Raw genomic sequence first — 18,085 nt, forward strand, 5'->3', positions numbered from 1 at the left:
GCCTTGTGTGGAGAAATACTCTCAAACATAAATAGTAGTATGTAATAAACTCACAGGGAAAAGATCCCTGATGCATTCACTTATATGGTCAGAAAGTTTTTAGGCGCAAAGCCTGAAAGTCATTTGGCCATCACCATTAAACACTGGCAGACCTCAGAAGTCTAGCTTCTTGGGCACAGAGACTTGCAAGACGGCAAGCGTGCAGTGGGTGGTTACGCATACAACGGTCAGTCAGCTGCCATCCAGACAGAGGTGAGCTATGTTTGTCACCAATCTATGCTTGCAACCACTGAGTGCTTCCAGGTCAAGTGACAAAGTGCTAATTAGAACACAGCAGCGTGAGGGGAAGGAAGTTTCTGCTTGCTCACTGATACACATAACTGTGAGTCAGGCTCTGCCCCTGGCTCTACTGCTTGTTCTATCACAGGCCTGATTAAAAGACCTAGTGATGCAGAGAGCATCTTTGATTTTAATCTGGAAGGCAATATCCACAAAATCCCTGGGGCCCTTTTCAGATATCCACATGCTATCAAGTAATCAACAAACCATTTATGTGACCCTTAGGTGCTCCATTGTCCTGGCACTTTTGCATATAAAAATCCCTCCCTCCTATGTGCAGAGAGTGGCCGCCTGAAGCTTTCAGGATCCTGTTCTGCTACCCAACTGTTTAACATTCAGACATTGTGAGACTAAGTTTTTGTGGATACCAGCTACAGTAACACTACTCTGCTTCCATCACCTTATCTGGGGAGGGGTGAATTAATGATTTTTTACACAAAAAGTGGATAAAACTGTCTCTGTTGGCTACCCTGGCATTGTTCAACTTCCATGTTCCCAAAGGAGCTTAATCTCAGCAAAGAAAAGAAAGGCAGGAGACAACTGCAAGGCTTTTGGCCAGTAAAATCATTCCAAATCCTTTTGTGCCTACATTTTAAGAGCTTTTAAATCCAGGAGGACTCACAAAATGCAATTTGGCCTTTGCACCGTTTCAACAATGAGCCATAAAACTAACACCCTGGACCAGTTCTAGTCTCTGTTCATATGAATTTACCCATGGACCAGTAACTCTAATGTAACTCCATGAAAGTCAATCAAGTGGTGAAGCTTCTGCAATGAAATTACTAAAGAAAGGAACTTCTATCATGCCAGACTGCAAATGAAGCTTAGGGGAACAGTTTCAATGCTGGAAGAAGAAAGTTCCCAGTTATGCAGGGTAGCTTATATCTCAAGAGCCTGTTTTTAATCATAACCTCTACAACACAGTTACACAGATCATGCTTGACTACTTGGATAGTAGTTGCCAGCTGGATGGAAACCTGACTTGGTATTTTCCAGTTGATGGGAAAGCTTTCTGAAGGATATTTGCTTGAGTAGCACAACAACTTAGCATCAACTTTCCTAGAAATGAAACACTGCTTCCATTAAAGGCACTCACTTGCTCTAGCCGATGTGAGGTTCATACTGATACCTTCTGAACTCTCACAAACTGTGCATCAGGACTACTTTAGACACAAGTAGAAAAGATAATTGCTAAGAGTAGCATTTTTCTGAAATGGCAAACCAGCCCTGCTACTTACTGGCTTTGGATCTACTACTTGCCTCATCAGCTTGTACCAGCCCCCACATCCACCACCCACCTTCTGGGAGGTGGAGGCAAAGCACTCTATAGTGTTGGTGGGCTCCTGTTGCTGTAGGATATAGCATGTGCCAGCACGTCCTGCAACACAGTGCTATTTACTTCTCAGCCTTGATGTGGCAAGACACAGTTTTGTCTGCATCACTGAGAAGCTTTGAGCTAGCTCAGCCTGGCACTTTTTATGGAGTCCCTTTGGCAGAGCTGATTCTACAGTCAGGTCCAGATACTCCTGAAATGGAATTTGTTTGGAAGAAAACACCCAACTATTTTAATTTTAATCTTAAAAGAAGATAGAAAATAAAGATAGATCACTGTCATTCCCACTCATGGTTTCATTCTTACTGGGGGGTAGCTTCAGCTGCATCCAAACCACAACGAACTAATTTCAGCCCATGCTTCAATGTGAGCTATTATGCAGTGTATTTAATTGGTACCAACTGAACGAAGGTCTTAGAGGCAGGGTTTGGCCTAACGTTAGAGTGTGGAAGGAAAAGATCCCCCTTTTCAACTGTAATATTGTATCTTGAGTGCTGATGGCAGAGAAAGAAAGTGTGACCTGTCAGAGCGGAGGAGACAGAAAACATTGTACGTTTCTCTCCTGTTGCGCTGCTGTACCTCGCACTGCAATATATAGAACAGGTGGCTGATTTCTCCATAGCAGTTTGACAATCCTGTCAAAGGGGATTTCTCTGCATAGCTAATGCGATGAAGAGACAAAGTAAGTTGTTTCCCATGGATGTCCCAAGATGATCAAGATTTGGACCTATTTTCCCATTATGAATGTTGACCACAGTCCAGTGAACAGGGCATATATTCTGCTAACACTGAACCTCTTAAAAATCTTCTATGATTGTGTGACATGAAGCAGATAAATTACTCTTGCAAAGCTGAAAGTTGGTCAGACAAGCTTGGATATTGCGCTGAAATTAGTGCTTCTAGTCTCAATCTCCAGGTATTTCCAAGGCTGAAGAACAGAAGAGTTTCTGGTTCATTAGAGGAATGTCTATTCAGCTTGAATCTAATACTTGATAGTGCTGTGGCCAGAACTCTGAGCCAGAATAAATACATTAAGTTTGGTGTTTCCTTCATTCTTGAACTATGGCCCTGGTTTGAGAAATACTTAGTTGTTCAATGAATGAAATACTGAGTCACCGAAAGTGAGAGCTGTAACACTGAGCCATTGGAAGTTTTCTCCGTCCCAGGTGAGAAGGTAAGAGAAAAGCAGCTTTCCTCAGCTTTGTCTTTTTAAGGCCCAAACAAGTAAAGTCTGTCAGATTCTGCTGGCTCTCTGATCAGGCCTGAGGTGCTTGGGTGTGATGACAATGTGTTAGCCATGATCACAATGTTACGTGTCCTGTGGATAAAGCTGGGTTTTGTACTTGGATAATGAGCATCTCAACAGGGAAAGTTTGGGCATTCTTCAGAGACACATCAGGAAAGAGCATAAAGATCTCTCCTTGTCTTCTCTGGTTCTGCTGAATCACAGTCCCAGCAATCACAGGATACAGGAACTGTTCCTCAACAACTCTCCCAAGGAGACAGGACAGAAAGAAGGAAAGAAGCAGAGCTCTGGGTTTGAGAGAGCAGCCTGCAGCTCCGTGAAAGGCCTTGCAATTCACTTTTTCTCCTGCATTTTATGTTGCCCTAGGAGGTGTTCCCTGACAGCATAGTGCTAGCCGACAGCATAGTGCTAGCCAACAGCAGTGAAACTCCACACTGACTTCAACAGAAAATAAAAAGTGTTTCAGTCCTAACCAAAGCACTGCTGGGTTTTCTATTAAAAACACCCCAAAACAGCTGTGAGTTATGCCCAATAAGTTTAATAATTGATGAAACCATAGCAAGTGACAACTACAAAATACAAAGCAGACACGAAAAATGATGGCATAAAAGTGGGAAGGGATAGTGTCTGCAATGAAAAATGAAAGCAAAATACACTTAACAGAGGATATGGGTTCAGATATAACACACACGGTCACATACAACACTGCATTAGTAACAGCACACACAGATACTCATTATACTGGGGATTTTCACAGTTCTCCACTTCATCCCAGATGACAAGTAAATTGATGTTTTTACTCTCTTACATAAATTCTTGTGCACACAACATCATCAGCACCAAAGGTCTGGAAAAGAAATACATATCAATCAGAAGAGATAGAACCAGCAAACATTTAACACCATTTTTAAATGTTATTTTTACTATAGAAGCTATTTCTACAGCAGAAGTACATTTTCCTATGTCTTTTGACAGATGAGAGTAAAGGAAGGAGTCATTTTGGGAGAGGAATGCAATGTAAGTGACCTTTTTTCCAAGGCATGATGAATTTTGTCAGAATGATAAATGATGCAGAAATTCCCTTTTTTCTGTAGTTTCTTGGCATGCATTTATAAATAAACATGAGAAAAGAAAGAGAATTTGGAATGTACTGTTGTTATATTTAGAAACAGTTGCAGCACTTTGAACTTGAAATGCTGAGGGTAGAATTCAGATGGCGTGTTCAAAAGGTATTCTTTGATATTTGCAGGTGTAAATCAGAGTAGTCCAAATGAAGTCAGTGGAGCAATGCTGAAGACGAGGAGAATGTATACGTATAACCTGTAAACATAATACTGCTGCAAGATGTTGGCACACCATGCTAGGATACCAAAACCCTCTCTCCCAAGCTGTAATGTGGGCAGTGTCAATCACAACCTTCTTTCAGGATACTGTGACCTGAATCGGTGAATTTGTTAACTACGGTAAGGGTCTGAAATGAGGGCACATAACAGAGGAAAATGTAGTGGAGATCAAACTCATTTCACATAACTAAACATCTATGAGATCTCACAAACATTCGATCACCACACGTCTGAAAATCACTGACTTGCTACAGACTATGTCCCATTATCATCCCATTTCTTATACCAGATTCAGTACTTCAGAGTACCTTGATTTTCTAGATACTTAGAGTTGGTGTTATATGGTGTTATACTATTGAAACAGAGTTTTCAGATATGCATCTGAAAGCCTGAGTTTTTTTAAATCATTCTGTAGTTCTGCACTTAAAAGGCAATTCTACCACAGCAATATTGCAGCACATATTATCAGGACACTTAGGCAGGACAGTGACTGTGGCAGCTGTCTGAGAAAGGCACCTAAACCGCCAAGTGTTTGTATGCAATTTCAGGTCTGGCAGGCTGAAATCTAAGCAAGCAATTAAACATGAAGGAAATAATGGATGCAAGAGTGAGGAAATACTGACTGCAAAAAACCTTCATGTTCAGCTACATTGACAGAAAGTTTCAAGCTCACCACTAACAAGTTGTGAGGTGGGAAGTTTGGCTGTAATAACTGCCAAGGTCTCACTGAAAAATGTAATTAAGACCTACGCCAGTGTGTTATGAAAACTCAGCTGGACTTTATTTGTTTTAATGCTTTCTACACCTGTTTTGGCCAACACTTCTTCGAAAGGACTTGGCTTTAAAACTGACTCTGGCTTATATTTTGTTCACTTTATTGAGGAGAAAAGTCTGTTAGTATTTTGGAGATACAGGCTTGGTTTTTATGCATATAAAAAGCTTATCATATCAATCTTCATATACATTTTTAGCTTACACAGGAAACTGTCTGAAAATGAATGTTAAAGGAAAATGAATGTTAGAGATAGCTCTCTATTGCCCACAGCACCGGCTGTGAATACCCTTACTATGGCTTCCTTCAACATTTCCAAAACTATACACAAAGGCAAAATTATTTCGGCCAGAGCTTTGCCAGAGAAAGTAAGTCAGAGGACCGTCCAGGGCTTGAGGTTGTCTGTGGAGACTGGAAGGTCACTGTCACAGTGATTGTCTTTCTATGGTACATTCAGGCACTGCTAAGCACAGTGAAATTTGGGTCCTCCCTGCTATTTCAACACAAATCATGAACAATAGTAAAACGGTCTTTGTGTAGTGTTCTTCAAGAGCTGGCGCGGCTCCAGTCTCACAGTTGGAGCTACACAGCTACGCAGCCACATCTTGTGATGCGAGTGGGTGCCACATCAGCCAGTTGTAATGAGAAAGGTTGCAGCAGCAGCAGTTTGCCAAAACTCTTGTAACCTACCTAGTAAATTTATGTCTATTCTTTTGGGGAAATTAAGAGACAAACTTCTTCCCCTAAACCTGTGCAACAGCAGTTACTCTCACAACAGCTCAGCAGTTATATGGAGAGGGAACACTGCAGGGAAGAGTAGATTGAAATAGATGTGATCCATACCACAGGTCTGTCCTAGGGTGCCATTGTAGGTCTGAGCATCTGAAATTCTAGTGTCCAGTTCTGAGACCGCACTCCTGGGCAGAGCTTGCTCCTAAGACATCAGTGTAGTCTGACTGGCAGCTTCCTTGCAAGACCCACAGGAGGGAGTGTGAAAATAAAGATAAAGATTTGTGGAGGAAGAAAAAAGAAATAGTAACATTCTGGGAAAGCTCAGTAGTATGGGTGCATCCAGAATGCATTGCAGAGGCAGGAAGTCCACTGTATGTACACACAGACTGACTGTTGTGCACTCAGAGAGTCACAACTTGACACGCTTGTGACAAAGCGCAATGGCTGTTCGTTTTGTACTTCCAACATCCAGCTCCAGCTGGACTTCTGGACTCTTGAAAATCTCAGGCAAAGGACTGCATTAAAATTGCTCTGTCAGGATAAAAATTAAGTGCAGGAAACATGGGCATGCCTGGGGAACCCAAATACATAGTAGTCTTAATCAGTTGCTATACACAAGGATTGTCATTCTCTGCAACACACCAGTCTCACAGTTTCGAAAACCACTATAATTTAACACAATCATATATTTAAATCTAGATTGTAAAGAGATAAACTTCATGCAAAGCCCAATTACAACTACTGTGGAGTACCATGTAGCCACTGGGCACTTCTCAAACAGCCAAGCATTCTTTCCTTGAAGACCCAGCTGAGGTTATGTGGCCTCTGACCTGTTTCAGGAACAAGCTGCATTTTTTAGCACTTAGATTTTATACCTTATACCCCTTCAGATGATTAAAAACCTAATTCCATACTGAAGCACATAAATAAATGGCTTTGATTGTCATGATTGTCGTGGCGGACTTACGTAAAAGGTGTTTCCCTATCATTGTAACTTAGTAGCATTGCTGATAAAACTCCACTAAATGTTGCAAAACAAAGTGAATAGGAACTTGGTCAAACTTGCTGTATTCCTTTCCTTGGGGTTGCTCATAGAAACATCTAATGTACAGATGGGCCCCAGCTCAGGGGAAGATCCAAATCAAAAGGCTGTTACGCCTCTATCCTTCACACTTAAATCATTGTGTTCAAGGGTAGGATAAAACAGTTTAGTGTCTATGGTTCTAATTCTAGATTGGAAAGAAGTGATAGTTCCAGTCAGAACAAGCCTAATATAAAGATTTCCATGACCCAAAGGAGTACAACTTCCTAATAAAAAGAAAGAGCGCAAGCAATCCTGGCTATTTGGTGGTGAAGTTTCACCAGACCAACTAAAAAAAAGTGCAACACTACCAATCTGCAATTGAAATCTAATGAGAAAATGCAGGATTTTCAAACACCACCTTCTCATCAGCTTGCAAAGGTCCCACTTATCTTACAAAATGCTACAACGCAAGGCTTCTATCTAAATCTAAAATAGGATTTTAAATGTGCAATGACTGCAAATTACAGAGTTGTTTTCTTCGCTTAGCTTGTCATAATCTGTAGCTAAGAGTCCAAAAGCACACTGCAAACAAAGCCCTGCACAGGGGGATAATCCAATAAATTGACCTCTTTCAGTTCACTCGAAATCTGATGACCACTGACATCACTAGAGATTAACAGAGAATTACAGGGTGGTAATATATTACTGTATGAGTAAATCTGCTTTTTGAAGGCCTTCTTTACAAACATTTGCTGAGGAGCCTTTGTGATAAGCGGAGCACACAGTATAATTAGGAAGACTGTCGTTGAAACAATCACCTGGGGAAGATCACTTCTGCCAGTGTATGCAAAAATCCCCTGTTATCTGCTCATGACTGACCAACCTGCAAAGGCAACTTGCAAAAGGAAGACAGAATACATCAGCAAACAAATGGAGAAGAGAAGGTATTACTTAAATGAATCCTCAGAAAAGGCTTTGTCCACGTTGAAACTTCCATGTTATCCAGAATAAAGATACAAATCTTCACAATAAAGGCATATTGTATATTTCCTTTCTCCTCCTGACTCCCGTAATGTTTTATGAAAGAGGTTGATCCTTATGGGGCCATAGTCACAGAAGGTGCAGCCCCCATTTTCAAACTTGGATATTAATAGCAAATCACCCAATATACAACCTCACTTTCTGCAGGATATCAATCAACAGGAGCATGCAAAATCAGGTCATTTATCAAGGTACCTAAATGTTGGTATTTGTGTTTGAGAACGGCTATATTATACAGTTTCCTTAGTCATGCCATGACATGAGACAATGGTATTTCCCAGTAGTAGTCTTGCAAGCCAGTACACAGCAAACATCTAAGCTACAACTGATATTATAAGAGCCTGTATACAGGCTGAGATGCATCCAAGATGCACATGGCTTTGGCTTCTTTCTCTGCTGATATGTTTGGGATGTGACCCAGACCAGGCTGTACTAGTGAGCAAGGGCTGCAGATCCCTAAACCCCCTTGTAAATCTGCTTGTGAGAAATAGCGAATTAAAGCATTAGGTCCATGCAACACATATGTATGCATTATTACATGCTTCTGAACTTTTATCAAGGCTGCTTTAACGAGGTCAGCAGCAAAACCCCCCACTGACCTCAGTATGAGTAGACCCTGCTTTTGATAACTGATTTGATTTAAGATCACTCTCCAGAAACTATAGAAAAGTTAAACACTTAGGTAGTTCAACATTGTTCAATACAAGGCTTAGGCACATCACAAATCTCGGCATTTGGCTGCAAAGTATCTTCCAAATCTCTATTGACCCTTCTCACCTACTAAGTTTAATTTTAGAAGCCAGCAATATAATTTAAAAAATGTTCACTCACTCATCTAGGCTCCACAGTTGACCAGTTTTAATCAACTACAGCATGATTTTTCTGGGGAGGGAATGTAGAATAGAAACCATGCTTGAAACCCCCCTAATGTTCTGATCTTTGACCCTTGCTATAATTGATTCTGAGAACCCCTGTGTGATACGTGAACTGTGTAAAATGTGGTCTGAGGCTGTTTTTAAAGCCCCTCTTCAGTAATCATCCACTTTAAAACGTTTGTGTGTTACAGATTAAACTAAAATTGATAGAGGCATAAGCAGCCATGAAAGCAGCAATGCAGATGAAGTTTGAGTAAAAATGTTTCTCATTTGAAGAGCTAATGTTTGGAACCAGCATCCTTTAACTTTGTAAAGAGCAGACCCTTTGTTCTTCTGACTTACACAAGTGATTGATAGCTCATTAATGTCCCTGACAAAAACACACAGCAACAGCAAAAACATTATAGACTATAAAAAGGAAGAAAAAGAATATTTGAATAGACTTCATCCCAGATCTTAATTTTCAGACAAGTAAAGGAAATATATATTTTTGTGTTATATTCTGATCTTTATTACTCAAGTGCTAATCTAAGTATAGTTTATGAATGTGGAGTTGTAAATAGAGATATTCTGACTGCATTATAGTCTTAAAGTACAATACAATATAATCTAAAGATACAGTTAAGACAAACAAATGTGGACTTTGAGAGGAATCTATCCTTTTCACCCTCCCTTGCTTGCATATTCCATGTAAAAATGCAGCACTGAAATCACAGCAAGTGCATCAGATGAGATTAGAATAAATAGATGAGATTAGAATAAATAGCACTGATGAAAGTAGTTGCAATGTTCTAACACATTCGCAGCACCTTTTTTTATAAAGCAGAGTTTGGTCCTTCTTCCCTTGCTCAGCTGGAAGGATTCTTTTTCTAACAGAACTTTAGACCTACATCTGCCATTGTATGAGCCAAATATTATTTATACTACTAATAAGAGTAATCTCATTCTCCATGCTGCAAGGAGCCAAGGAGAACTAAAGGCAAACTTAACTTGCACCTGAAGGTAAAGAAAACCTTTGCTAACTAAATAGTTTGCTCCCAGCATCCGTGTACCAGAGGAAATGATGTGACATGGAAGATCATCATATTGTTCCAAGGGAATATCTTTGAAGAACATAAGGAATCGTTCTGCCAGGATGCAAGAAAGATTGATAATTATACAGTAATATGGTTTCTATTATAGCTCTGTGGTAGTCATGACAATTCAACACTGATTTTTTTAAATTGTATGTGATAATAAATGCATTTTATTTAACATGCTGTGTTGGGGAGAATAATACATCCTTCCACTAGGAAAATGTCATAATCAAATGGACCCCCTAAGCAATGCAGTATATTAGATCAAAATTACGTGGCAAGGGTCCAACATTTATGCAGCCAGTCTTAGCAGAATAAAACTCATTCCTTACCCCCTGCCTGTTGCCCCAAGCTTTTTTTCCATTCATGCCTCAGTCTAACAGAGTTTAGATTCCTTTTTGCAACTTTTTCCAAGTGTGGTATGAGTTTGCTTGATTTCTTCTGCAAATGCATGTAATAGCTAAGGAGACTCAAGATTTCTTGAAAGATTTCTTTGGACAGAGAAACAGGAACAGAGACTGAGAGAATAAGTATCAGCCTTACAGAGTTCCTAAACTGCTACATCACAGGCTCTGCCCCATAAAGACAGCTTTCCAGCTGCAGACATCTAGAAGTTCACAAGAATGTGGTTTCCCTCTGCTTACTTAAGGTGCTCTGCCAGAATGGAAGTAGGGAAAGCTTACCAAAGCACATCAGAAAGAGTAAAGGACCAGAAAATATTTGTTAGGTAAGTAGGGAGGTTTGAGAAGTGTGATGATGGGAATTGTAAATGTTTGAAGTGATATGGGCAGCAAAAACGAATGAGAATGAATTTCAGGTCCTAAAGAACCCTAACAAAGCTAGGACGATGGAAGAAGAAAGAAAAGGAGAAGACAAAGAAAGATCTCTTCTTCTCACTGTGATCTTAGTTTTGAAGAAGATGTAAGTGGGGGCTTGCAGACTCAGATCCAAGGAAAATTTCCAAGCATAAGATAAAATATTCTAAGTTGAGTGTCAGAAGATTTTGAACATGTTGACCCATGTATTTAAAAGATTTGTACATTCAGTCCCATCGAATGTCACGAGAGGCTTGAAAATCTTTGTCCTGAGGACCAAGTAATGTCCTAATATTTAATAAAGCAAAAGAGGCCATTATGCTCCAGAAAGGAGGTAGGAGAATGGAACTGTATGTCATATTAAACAGTAAAAGACCAAAAGAATGATCTGGATCACTTGGAAGCAAACACTCTTGTTTTCATAAAGCCATGGTAAAATCGTACATTGCAACCAATGAACATAGTCCCAACTTGCAGGAGAGGGGAAGGGGACCAGTCTGGGGAATCAGAAACCAGGAAAATTACTTGGGATCATGATCAGCTCAGCATGAGCTCCCAAAGAAGAGTTAAAAAGTCTTTGCATATGAATCAGAATAATTTCTGATGAGAGTAGGGACATGAAGTCACCATGATATCAGGTGCTAGTGTGATTGCTACCAAAACAGTATGTGTGTTTCTGGTGTTCATAGTTTAGAAAGGAAATTGTTAAGTTGGAGGGGGTTATAGAAGCACTGAAAGAACGATTCAGGGAAAGCTTGCTTTATATTGAAGGGCTCAGGGTGTTCCAATGATTTAGCTTGACAACAAGAATGTTCTTCCAAGAGGTGGCTTGATCAGTGTTGTTAAGAGAAGTATTTGCAATAACAAACTTTAGACAAATTTTTTAGGTTCTTTTATACACGATATGTAATGACTAGAAGTTGAACCTAGACATATCCAGGTTATAAATAAAGTGTATATTTTAATGGCAAGGAAATTAACCAGTAAAAAAACTTACCAAATGTTGTGTCTGAGTTCCTATAAATGGAAATATTTTAATAGTTTTTCTAATTTATATCCTAATTTGAAAAATAATTAATTCAGAAAAGCTCAACAGACTGTATTATACAAGAAAAAAGGTTTAGATGGCTTTACAATCTTTGAATTGCTCTGGTTTCTTAACCAACCTCATTCTTCTCCCCCAGCAGGGTAAGTTCACATTGCTGATTGCAGGAGGCAATTGTATTATGACTGGATTTCTTGCTTTGCTTTGAGCAGTTCACTTTGTTTAACAGCTGCCTCACTAGTTTGTTGCTTAAATAATAAACTACAGAAATGTATTGTTAGAAAGCTGGAAAATTTATAGTCGAGAATATATTTTGTCCGCTGCATTATATATAAAGATGTGAAGCAGAGATCAAAGTACTTTGCCTTCTGAAGTTTTTTGATAATATAAAGAAGTCCAGTGGTTGAGTCAAAAGAAATTATCCAGAATTGGAGCATTCATTCAATAGAAACCAGTGTGATTTCACTAACAGCATACACCTCCTCATAAGGGGTGGGTGAACAGTTCCAGGATGTCTGGAATAATATTAACACCTTAAAAGCTTTTTGTTTATACTTGGTTAGGCTTGGGTCCTGTTTTTATTTCAGATGCAATTTTAAAAACAGAGTTCCAAACTGCTTTAGAGAAACACTGGGGAGGCTGTTTGTTTTTTAAAGTGCAGAGGTTTAGCTAGTGTGATAGTCTGAAATAAAACCTCCCTGCTTTGATGTTTTCTTCCCGTCACTCCAGCAGTCTGTCTTCTGTGCCCAGACTGATGAGGCGTAGCAGTCTAATCAACTATTTATCTGGAATTCACTAGTAAGAACATGCAATAAAATGATTCTGAACTCAAACTAACTTGTGCTACTTGTAACTCAGAGAAACTATGTTTTTATCTAGTTCTGGATATTGTTTCATTAATGTAGAGGGACTACTGAGGAAAGATTCAGTGAAGAAAACTCAAATCTACCAGAAATACGTACAATATAAATAAATAAACTGCACATGATTCACAACATAAATGGTGAAGCAGTTGCAGAGGTGTTGCTCAGAATGCCTACAGTAATCCTGCTGCCATATGGAAGGTCGCATAGGAGTGAGGGGATGTTGGCCGACAGCAAATGTGCAAATCGGTGTATTTCTGAGAAAGTCAGGAAGGCGATTCTGAACTGGATTCAGAGATTATCAAGGAATTGGGGAAGGTGGCAGACATGGGGGAGGAATTAGATGTTCTTTAAAACCAGAATGAGATTACAGCATGCTAACAACATGCCACATCTTTCCTGCTATACACTGTGTGATTATGGATAAGAGGCAACATATTATGGACATGCCTAAAAAAGAAGGCTCCCCAGAAATGAGGTCAAATGCCTTGATCTCACTTTCACCAGAGAAAACCTGCAATAAATCAAGCAAATTCTTTGGTGGTGTTGTGAACTTACAGAGCAGAAGTGGCCCACTCGTGATTATTCTACCAGAAAAAGTATGGCAAAAGTTAGAGCAATAAAATGCAAGTGAGAACCTGCATATATCTTCATTTGTTCTTAAAAAAAAAAAAAAAAAAATTTAAAAAGAAAGGGGAAAAAAGTGTTGTATGAATTGTACTGTAGAGGAGTATGGAAATGGTAGTTTTCCAGATGGATTTAAGTAAGGAAAAATAGCAAGTCATACTACACGGTAACAAAAAACTGTTAATATGGTGCACGTAGTGGGTGGATGCAAGGTTCTTACCAAAATCAGCTCATCGTTAGCTAATTCTCGAGTCCAGTATGTTTTGGGGCCATCTCCCTCAATAAGAGTTTGTTTGCAATAGATCTTGTTTTCATTCTCCCAAGTGGCCAAACTCTGCAGGCAAGAAAACCATTAGGAATAACATTAATTATATTCCCCAGCAGCACGAGGCAGAAAGACAACAATGAACGGTAGTGAGAATAATTGCTGCAGTAAAGGAGCAACACATAGATAGATAAAGGCAAAGGGAAAAAGACATCAGTGGAAAGTGGTGAAATCAAAATTAAGGTGTGAGGGGGCATTTTGGAAATAGGTATATATTAATAACAAAGTAATTGTAAATGTGTCTTTTCAGCATAAATCTGCATTTGCTTCCAAATTGAAAAGCCACCCAGTTGTCATAAAATGCTTGATGTTGAAAAGTATAATTTAAAAATGTGATAATGTAGTGTCTACATTCCCGAGCATCTTTGTATACATGTGGTTTGATCTGACATGTTATTTATCAGTACAGAGTCTCCTTAGCGTAAAAGCATCAAGAATCATATGTATCATGTTGTGGTCATAAATAATGCAGTATTTGTCCCTTAAAACCTTTCATGCTGTATGGCACCGTGCCAAGTTAACTGTATGTTAAACACTTACTGTGCTAACAAACTAGAATAAATCACAACTAAATTGAAGAAACTTTGTTAGAATTCTAATGTTTCTAGTGTTACTTTTTTAAGGTCGTGGGTCCGGAGATTGAAATACCCTTGGGCATTTTTCAAAGCATTTCAATAACGACTATGAATCCACTGAAAAATAAAAAAAAAAATCCATAGGATTTTGGTTAGCTTTCACAAACAGGCAAGCCCTGACTGTTGCTTTTCGTTCTAGCACTGAACTATTATTCTACAGTGCAATGAAACAGCTGTGCAGAAGGATGCCCTGTAATGAATGTGCAAGTAATCGCTTTATAACTAGCTCATGGGAGATACTCATTAGTCTGTGATCATATACATATACATGTGTGTGTGCATATGCATGCATAAATTCAAGTTAACACTTCCCAGACTTTCCAAAGGAAAAAAACTTGACTTTGATTTAAAATTAGCTGTTTACTTTATAAATATTTTTTCAAAACAATAAGGTTTTTAAGCCAACAAGCCATCTCAAATGGCAGTTATAGAAGCTATGCCTTGCAGTGCAACTACATATGACTCGCTCTTTGTCTGTACGAACAATGGATCAAGTTAGTTGGCAAAACAAAACCCTCCACCCCATAAAGTGTATCAAAATCTATCGCCAGTCAGCAATTTTGCCAGATATTCCAAATTACATTCTGAAGTATTATTTTATTATCTGTCAGTTTCTGCTCTGTGGCCACATCTTGGTTATATACACACTGCAGTACAACTTATTCCTGGGAGCAGACTATAAATAATTTCACAACACATGGAAAAAATTTACTACTTCTCAAAACACATTTCTTTCAGATTTTTCCAACTTTCATAGCTTACAGCCGTAATTATTGTTTTTCCATCTGCAGCAATAAATCCTTCTCTAGAAAGCGGGTCACATTTATTGTATATGCATTATGCATGAAGACGCGAACATACTACTTTTGCCGAACAAGATAAATTAACAAAGCCAGCAACATTTCCTGAACAAACTGTTAAATACATGATAACTCATCCTAGAGATCAAGTCGATGTTCTAAATGTTCACTGACTCCTAGAGTCTGCCTCCCTTTTTCATAAATTTAAATTCACAGCAATTGCACTGGAGATAGTAAGCTCTGAATTTTTAGTGGTGCAAATGCTCTCAGAAGCTGGCACAAGAATTAGCAGAGATCATATTTTGGAAAGTAGATTATTTCAACACCATAGGATACTTTTAAAACTGTATTCTCATTTGGGACTACATCTTGATACTCTTTATTCATACTTCTTTTATAAGTGTTTTATATATACTTCTAAGTGTGACAGCAAAGTGCCTGAGGAAATGATAACGAACCCATGCCTTTGATAACTTTTTTCAAAAGACAGCTATGATTACAGCCCAGTTCTCCAATACTCCGGACCCCACGTATCTACAGCAGAGAGAGGCTGGTGGCAGACGCTGCTGACTTAAAGCTCCCTCCACAGCCACAGAAGTGGTTACAAAGGTAGAGGAGCAGGGGCTCACACACAGAATCAAGCCCAAAACACTCCAGTGAATGCCCTCTAATGCACTTCTGCACAAGGAGATGGTGTAATTATGGCTGGTGTAACACTCGCTGGAAGCGTGCCTTACACTGTTAAAGACTTATCTGATCAGCAAACTGGAGACGTGCACTTGCAAGGGAATGAAAGAGGATTTCAGCCCCAGACTACCAACAGCCTGCAGTCCTTGCTTGTGAACTCAGCTGATTCAGTTTAGGACAAAAGTTATGTCAGGTTTGTGCACTAAATCCTGACTCTTGAGGTCTCTCTTGCTCCACTGTTCCCCATGTTTCTGTCAGGGACAGAGGCTGGGGAGAGCTTTCATTGCAGCTGAGGTCTCCAGGGTAGAGAGAAGCAAAAAGAGCTGGACAAAACCCTGCCGGCCAAGAAGCCGGCAAGCGGGTACTCAAACTCTGCCTTTGAGACCTGCCATGCTCTGTTGCCTTCAGATTTCAGTTTTACCCTGCACGAGGGAAAACGTCGGACGAGGGACAAGAGGAGCGGCGACCACCAAGAACCCCCAAAGAGCGTTTCTGGGAAGAGGGTGGAGGGCAGTAACGCCACTGTCTGGGGACACCGGCAGCAGATGCGTCTGTCCCATCTGAAAATAACTTGGTAACGCACGCGCGCACACACACACGCACACACACGCCTCGGCTCTCCTCCTACCCTGCACTTTCGTCCATCCACCGTCTCCTCCTCAAAGCTCTCCCCGATTTTGAAGTTGATCTCCGTGGTGCGGACAGTGGTGGAAGTTTTGATGTAGAACTGGTCCCCGTCCTGGCGGATCTCCACGTGGGGTTTGGAGGCGGCGGCCACCGCCACCTTCCTGAGCATGGCGTTGACACCTGGGCGAAGCGGGGAGGAAGCAGAGCTTGAAGCGGCCAGCCGTGCCCCGGGCCGAGCTCGCCCAGCACCACGCCGGTCGGGGGGAGGCGAGAGGCCGGCGGCCACCGCGCCTAGCCCTACGGCAAAGCTCGGCGCGGTCGGGAGCTGCGGCTTTCCGGCCGGCTCCGCGCCGGCGGCAAACGCGGGGTCTTGCGAGGATCCCCGTGGCGGAGCGCGGCAGGAGCCGCCGGGGCCAGCGGCGGCCCGGATCCCCCCCCCGCCCCGGCAGAACCACCGGCGTCCGCAGGTGAGGCTCTGACCGTGCCGTGCCTGCGGTCGCCCCTCCCCGGGCAGGGCTCACGGCTTTCCCCCGCGCCGGCGGGAGGCTCTCCGGCCCGCGGTCGGCGCACGGAGCTCTCCCGGGTGCCCGGCCCTGGAGGCAGCCGGGCACCGGAGCGCGGTTCCGGCTGCAGCCCCCCGCCGCGTCCCCCCTCTCCCGCGGGACGCAGCCCCGGGCCGCCCGCTGCCGGCTGCCCCCCGCCCCCCAGCGCCTCACCCAGCGCCTTGAGGAGCTCGTCGAAATTCTCGCTGCTCCTCATCTTCCAAGTGCCGGCGAAGTTGGGCATGGCGGGGCGGGCGCTGCGGACGGCGGCGGCGGGGACGCGGCGCTGCTGCTCTCTCTCGGGCTCAGGCACCTTGTGAGCGGGGGCGGACCGCGGCGGCGGCGGCGGCTGGGAGAGCGGGTCACACCCACCCGGCCCCCCACCCCTTCCCCCGGGGCCAGCACCGCGCCGCCGGGCAGCCGTGCCCCCCCCCCCGCGCCAGCCACGGCCCCGCCATCCATCCATCCATCCATCCATCCATCCATCCATCCATCCTTCCAGTCCTCCATCCATCACTCCCTGCCTTGCAGCCCGCCAGCTGCCTCCTGGGGCTTCCCAGGAAGGAGCCAGTCCCTTGTCCCGTAGCTGGGGTGGACGCTGAGGACTTGATGCAAGGCCCCAGAGGCAGGCAGGGAAGGGAGAGGGCAACCCAAGTAAGAGCAGACTCTCCAGGCTCACGCTGGATTGACCCCCACCACAGCAGGGCCGAGGCGCAGGAATACATCACACCTTTGCCCCTGGGGTCCCTGCGCGCACAGGCCCCCCGGCACGCCAACGAATTTGTCCCCAGCACTGCTAATCTGGACGACCACAGCACTGCTAATCTGGACAACCACCGGACCAAAAAAGGTGCCAGGGGGCACAGCCCTTTCCAGGGTAGGAGACTGTTGTAAGGAAGCTGTCGCTGCCCCCTGATCTGAGCCTGCCCCTTTGAGAAGGGCTATGGACAAAGACATCCACAACGTCTGTACCGTTCCACAGTCACAGCCACACGCTCCCTCGTTGCTCTGTGGTGGTTTTGGCACTTGGAGGATATAGCTGCAGAACCAGAAGGTATTCCTACTACATCAGAAAGAGCAGTGCCCGTGGTGCTCACAAGCTTTTATGGAGAACCACATCAAGCTATTTCGCACTTATTTAACACCAGCGTGCTAAAGATTTGAGTGCCACTCTGTGCCTCTCAGACTTTCCATGACCATTTCTATCATCTTGGCTTTGAATCCCTCAGTTTCATGTCAAAGAGGCTAGACTGAAGTTCCTTATCACATCCCCTTTATCCACATGATTCAGGGGAACCGAGTTTGATGGGTTAAGGCATATGGAGTTTTTCTGCTGCT

At 42.4% G+C, this 18,085-nt stretch overlaps 1 protein-coding gene across 1 annotated transcript; it reads right to left on the reverse strand.

Moving 5' to 3' along the window:
* Nucleotides 1–3,442: 3,442 nt before the first annotated feature.
* CRABP1 (cellular retinoic acid binding protein 1) lies at nucleotides 3,443–17,074 on the reverse strand. Its single transcript, XM_049813128.1, has 4 exons — nucleotides 16,922–17,074; nucleotides 16,207–16,385; nucleotides 13,352–13,465; nucleotides 3,443–3,765 (listed from the first exon to the last, which is right to left on the reverse strand). The coding sequence occupies exons 1-4, from the start codon at nucleotides 16,989–16,991 to the stop codon at nucleotides 3,715–3,717; spliced, it is 414 nt and encodes a 137-aa protein (XP_049669085.1). The 5' UTR covers nucleotides 16,992–17,074; the 3' UTR covers nucleotides 3,443–3,714.
* Between the last annotated feature and the right edge of the window lie 1,011 nt (nucleotides 17,075–18,085).

This window comes from Accipiter gentilis, chromosome 10 (genome assembly GCF_929443795.1).
Source record: "Accipiter gentilis chromosome 10, bAccGen1.1, whole genome shotgun sequence".
Lineage (NCBI taxonomy): Eukaryota > Metazoa > Chordata > Aves > Accipitriformes > Accipitridae > Astur > Astur gentilis.

Excerpts from the sequence above, each read along its gene's own strand:
- CRABP1 (XM_049813128.1), bottom strand. The coding sequence starts at position 16,991 with ATGCCCAACTTCGCCGGCACTTGGAAGATGAGGAGCAGCGAGAATTTC. Across the intron at positions 13,466-16,206 it reads TGGATGGACGAAAGTGCAGG|AGTTTGGCCACTTGGGAGAA; the intron begins GTAGGAGGAGAG and ends TCTTGCCTGCAG. Across the intron at positions 3,766-13,351 it reads CTAACGATGAGCTGATTTTG|ACCTTTGGTGCTGATGATGT; the intron begins GTAAGAACCTTG and ends TTTCTTTTCCAG.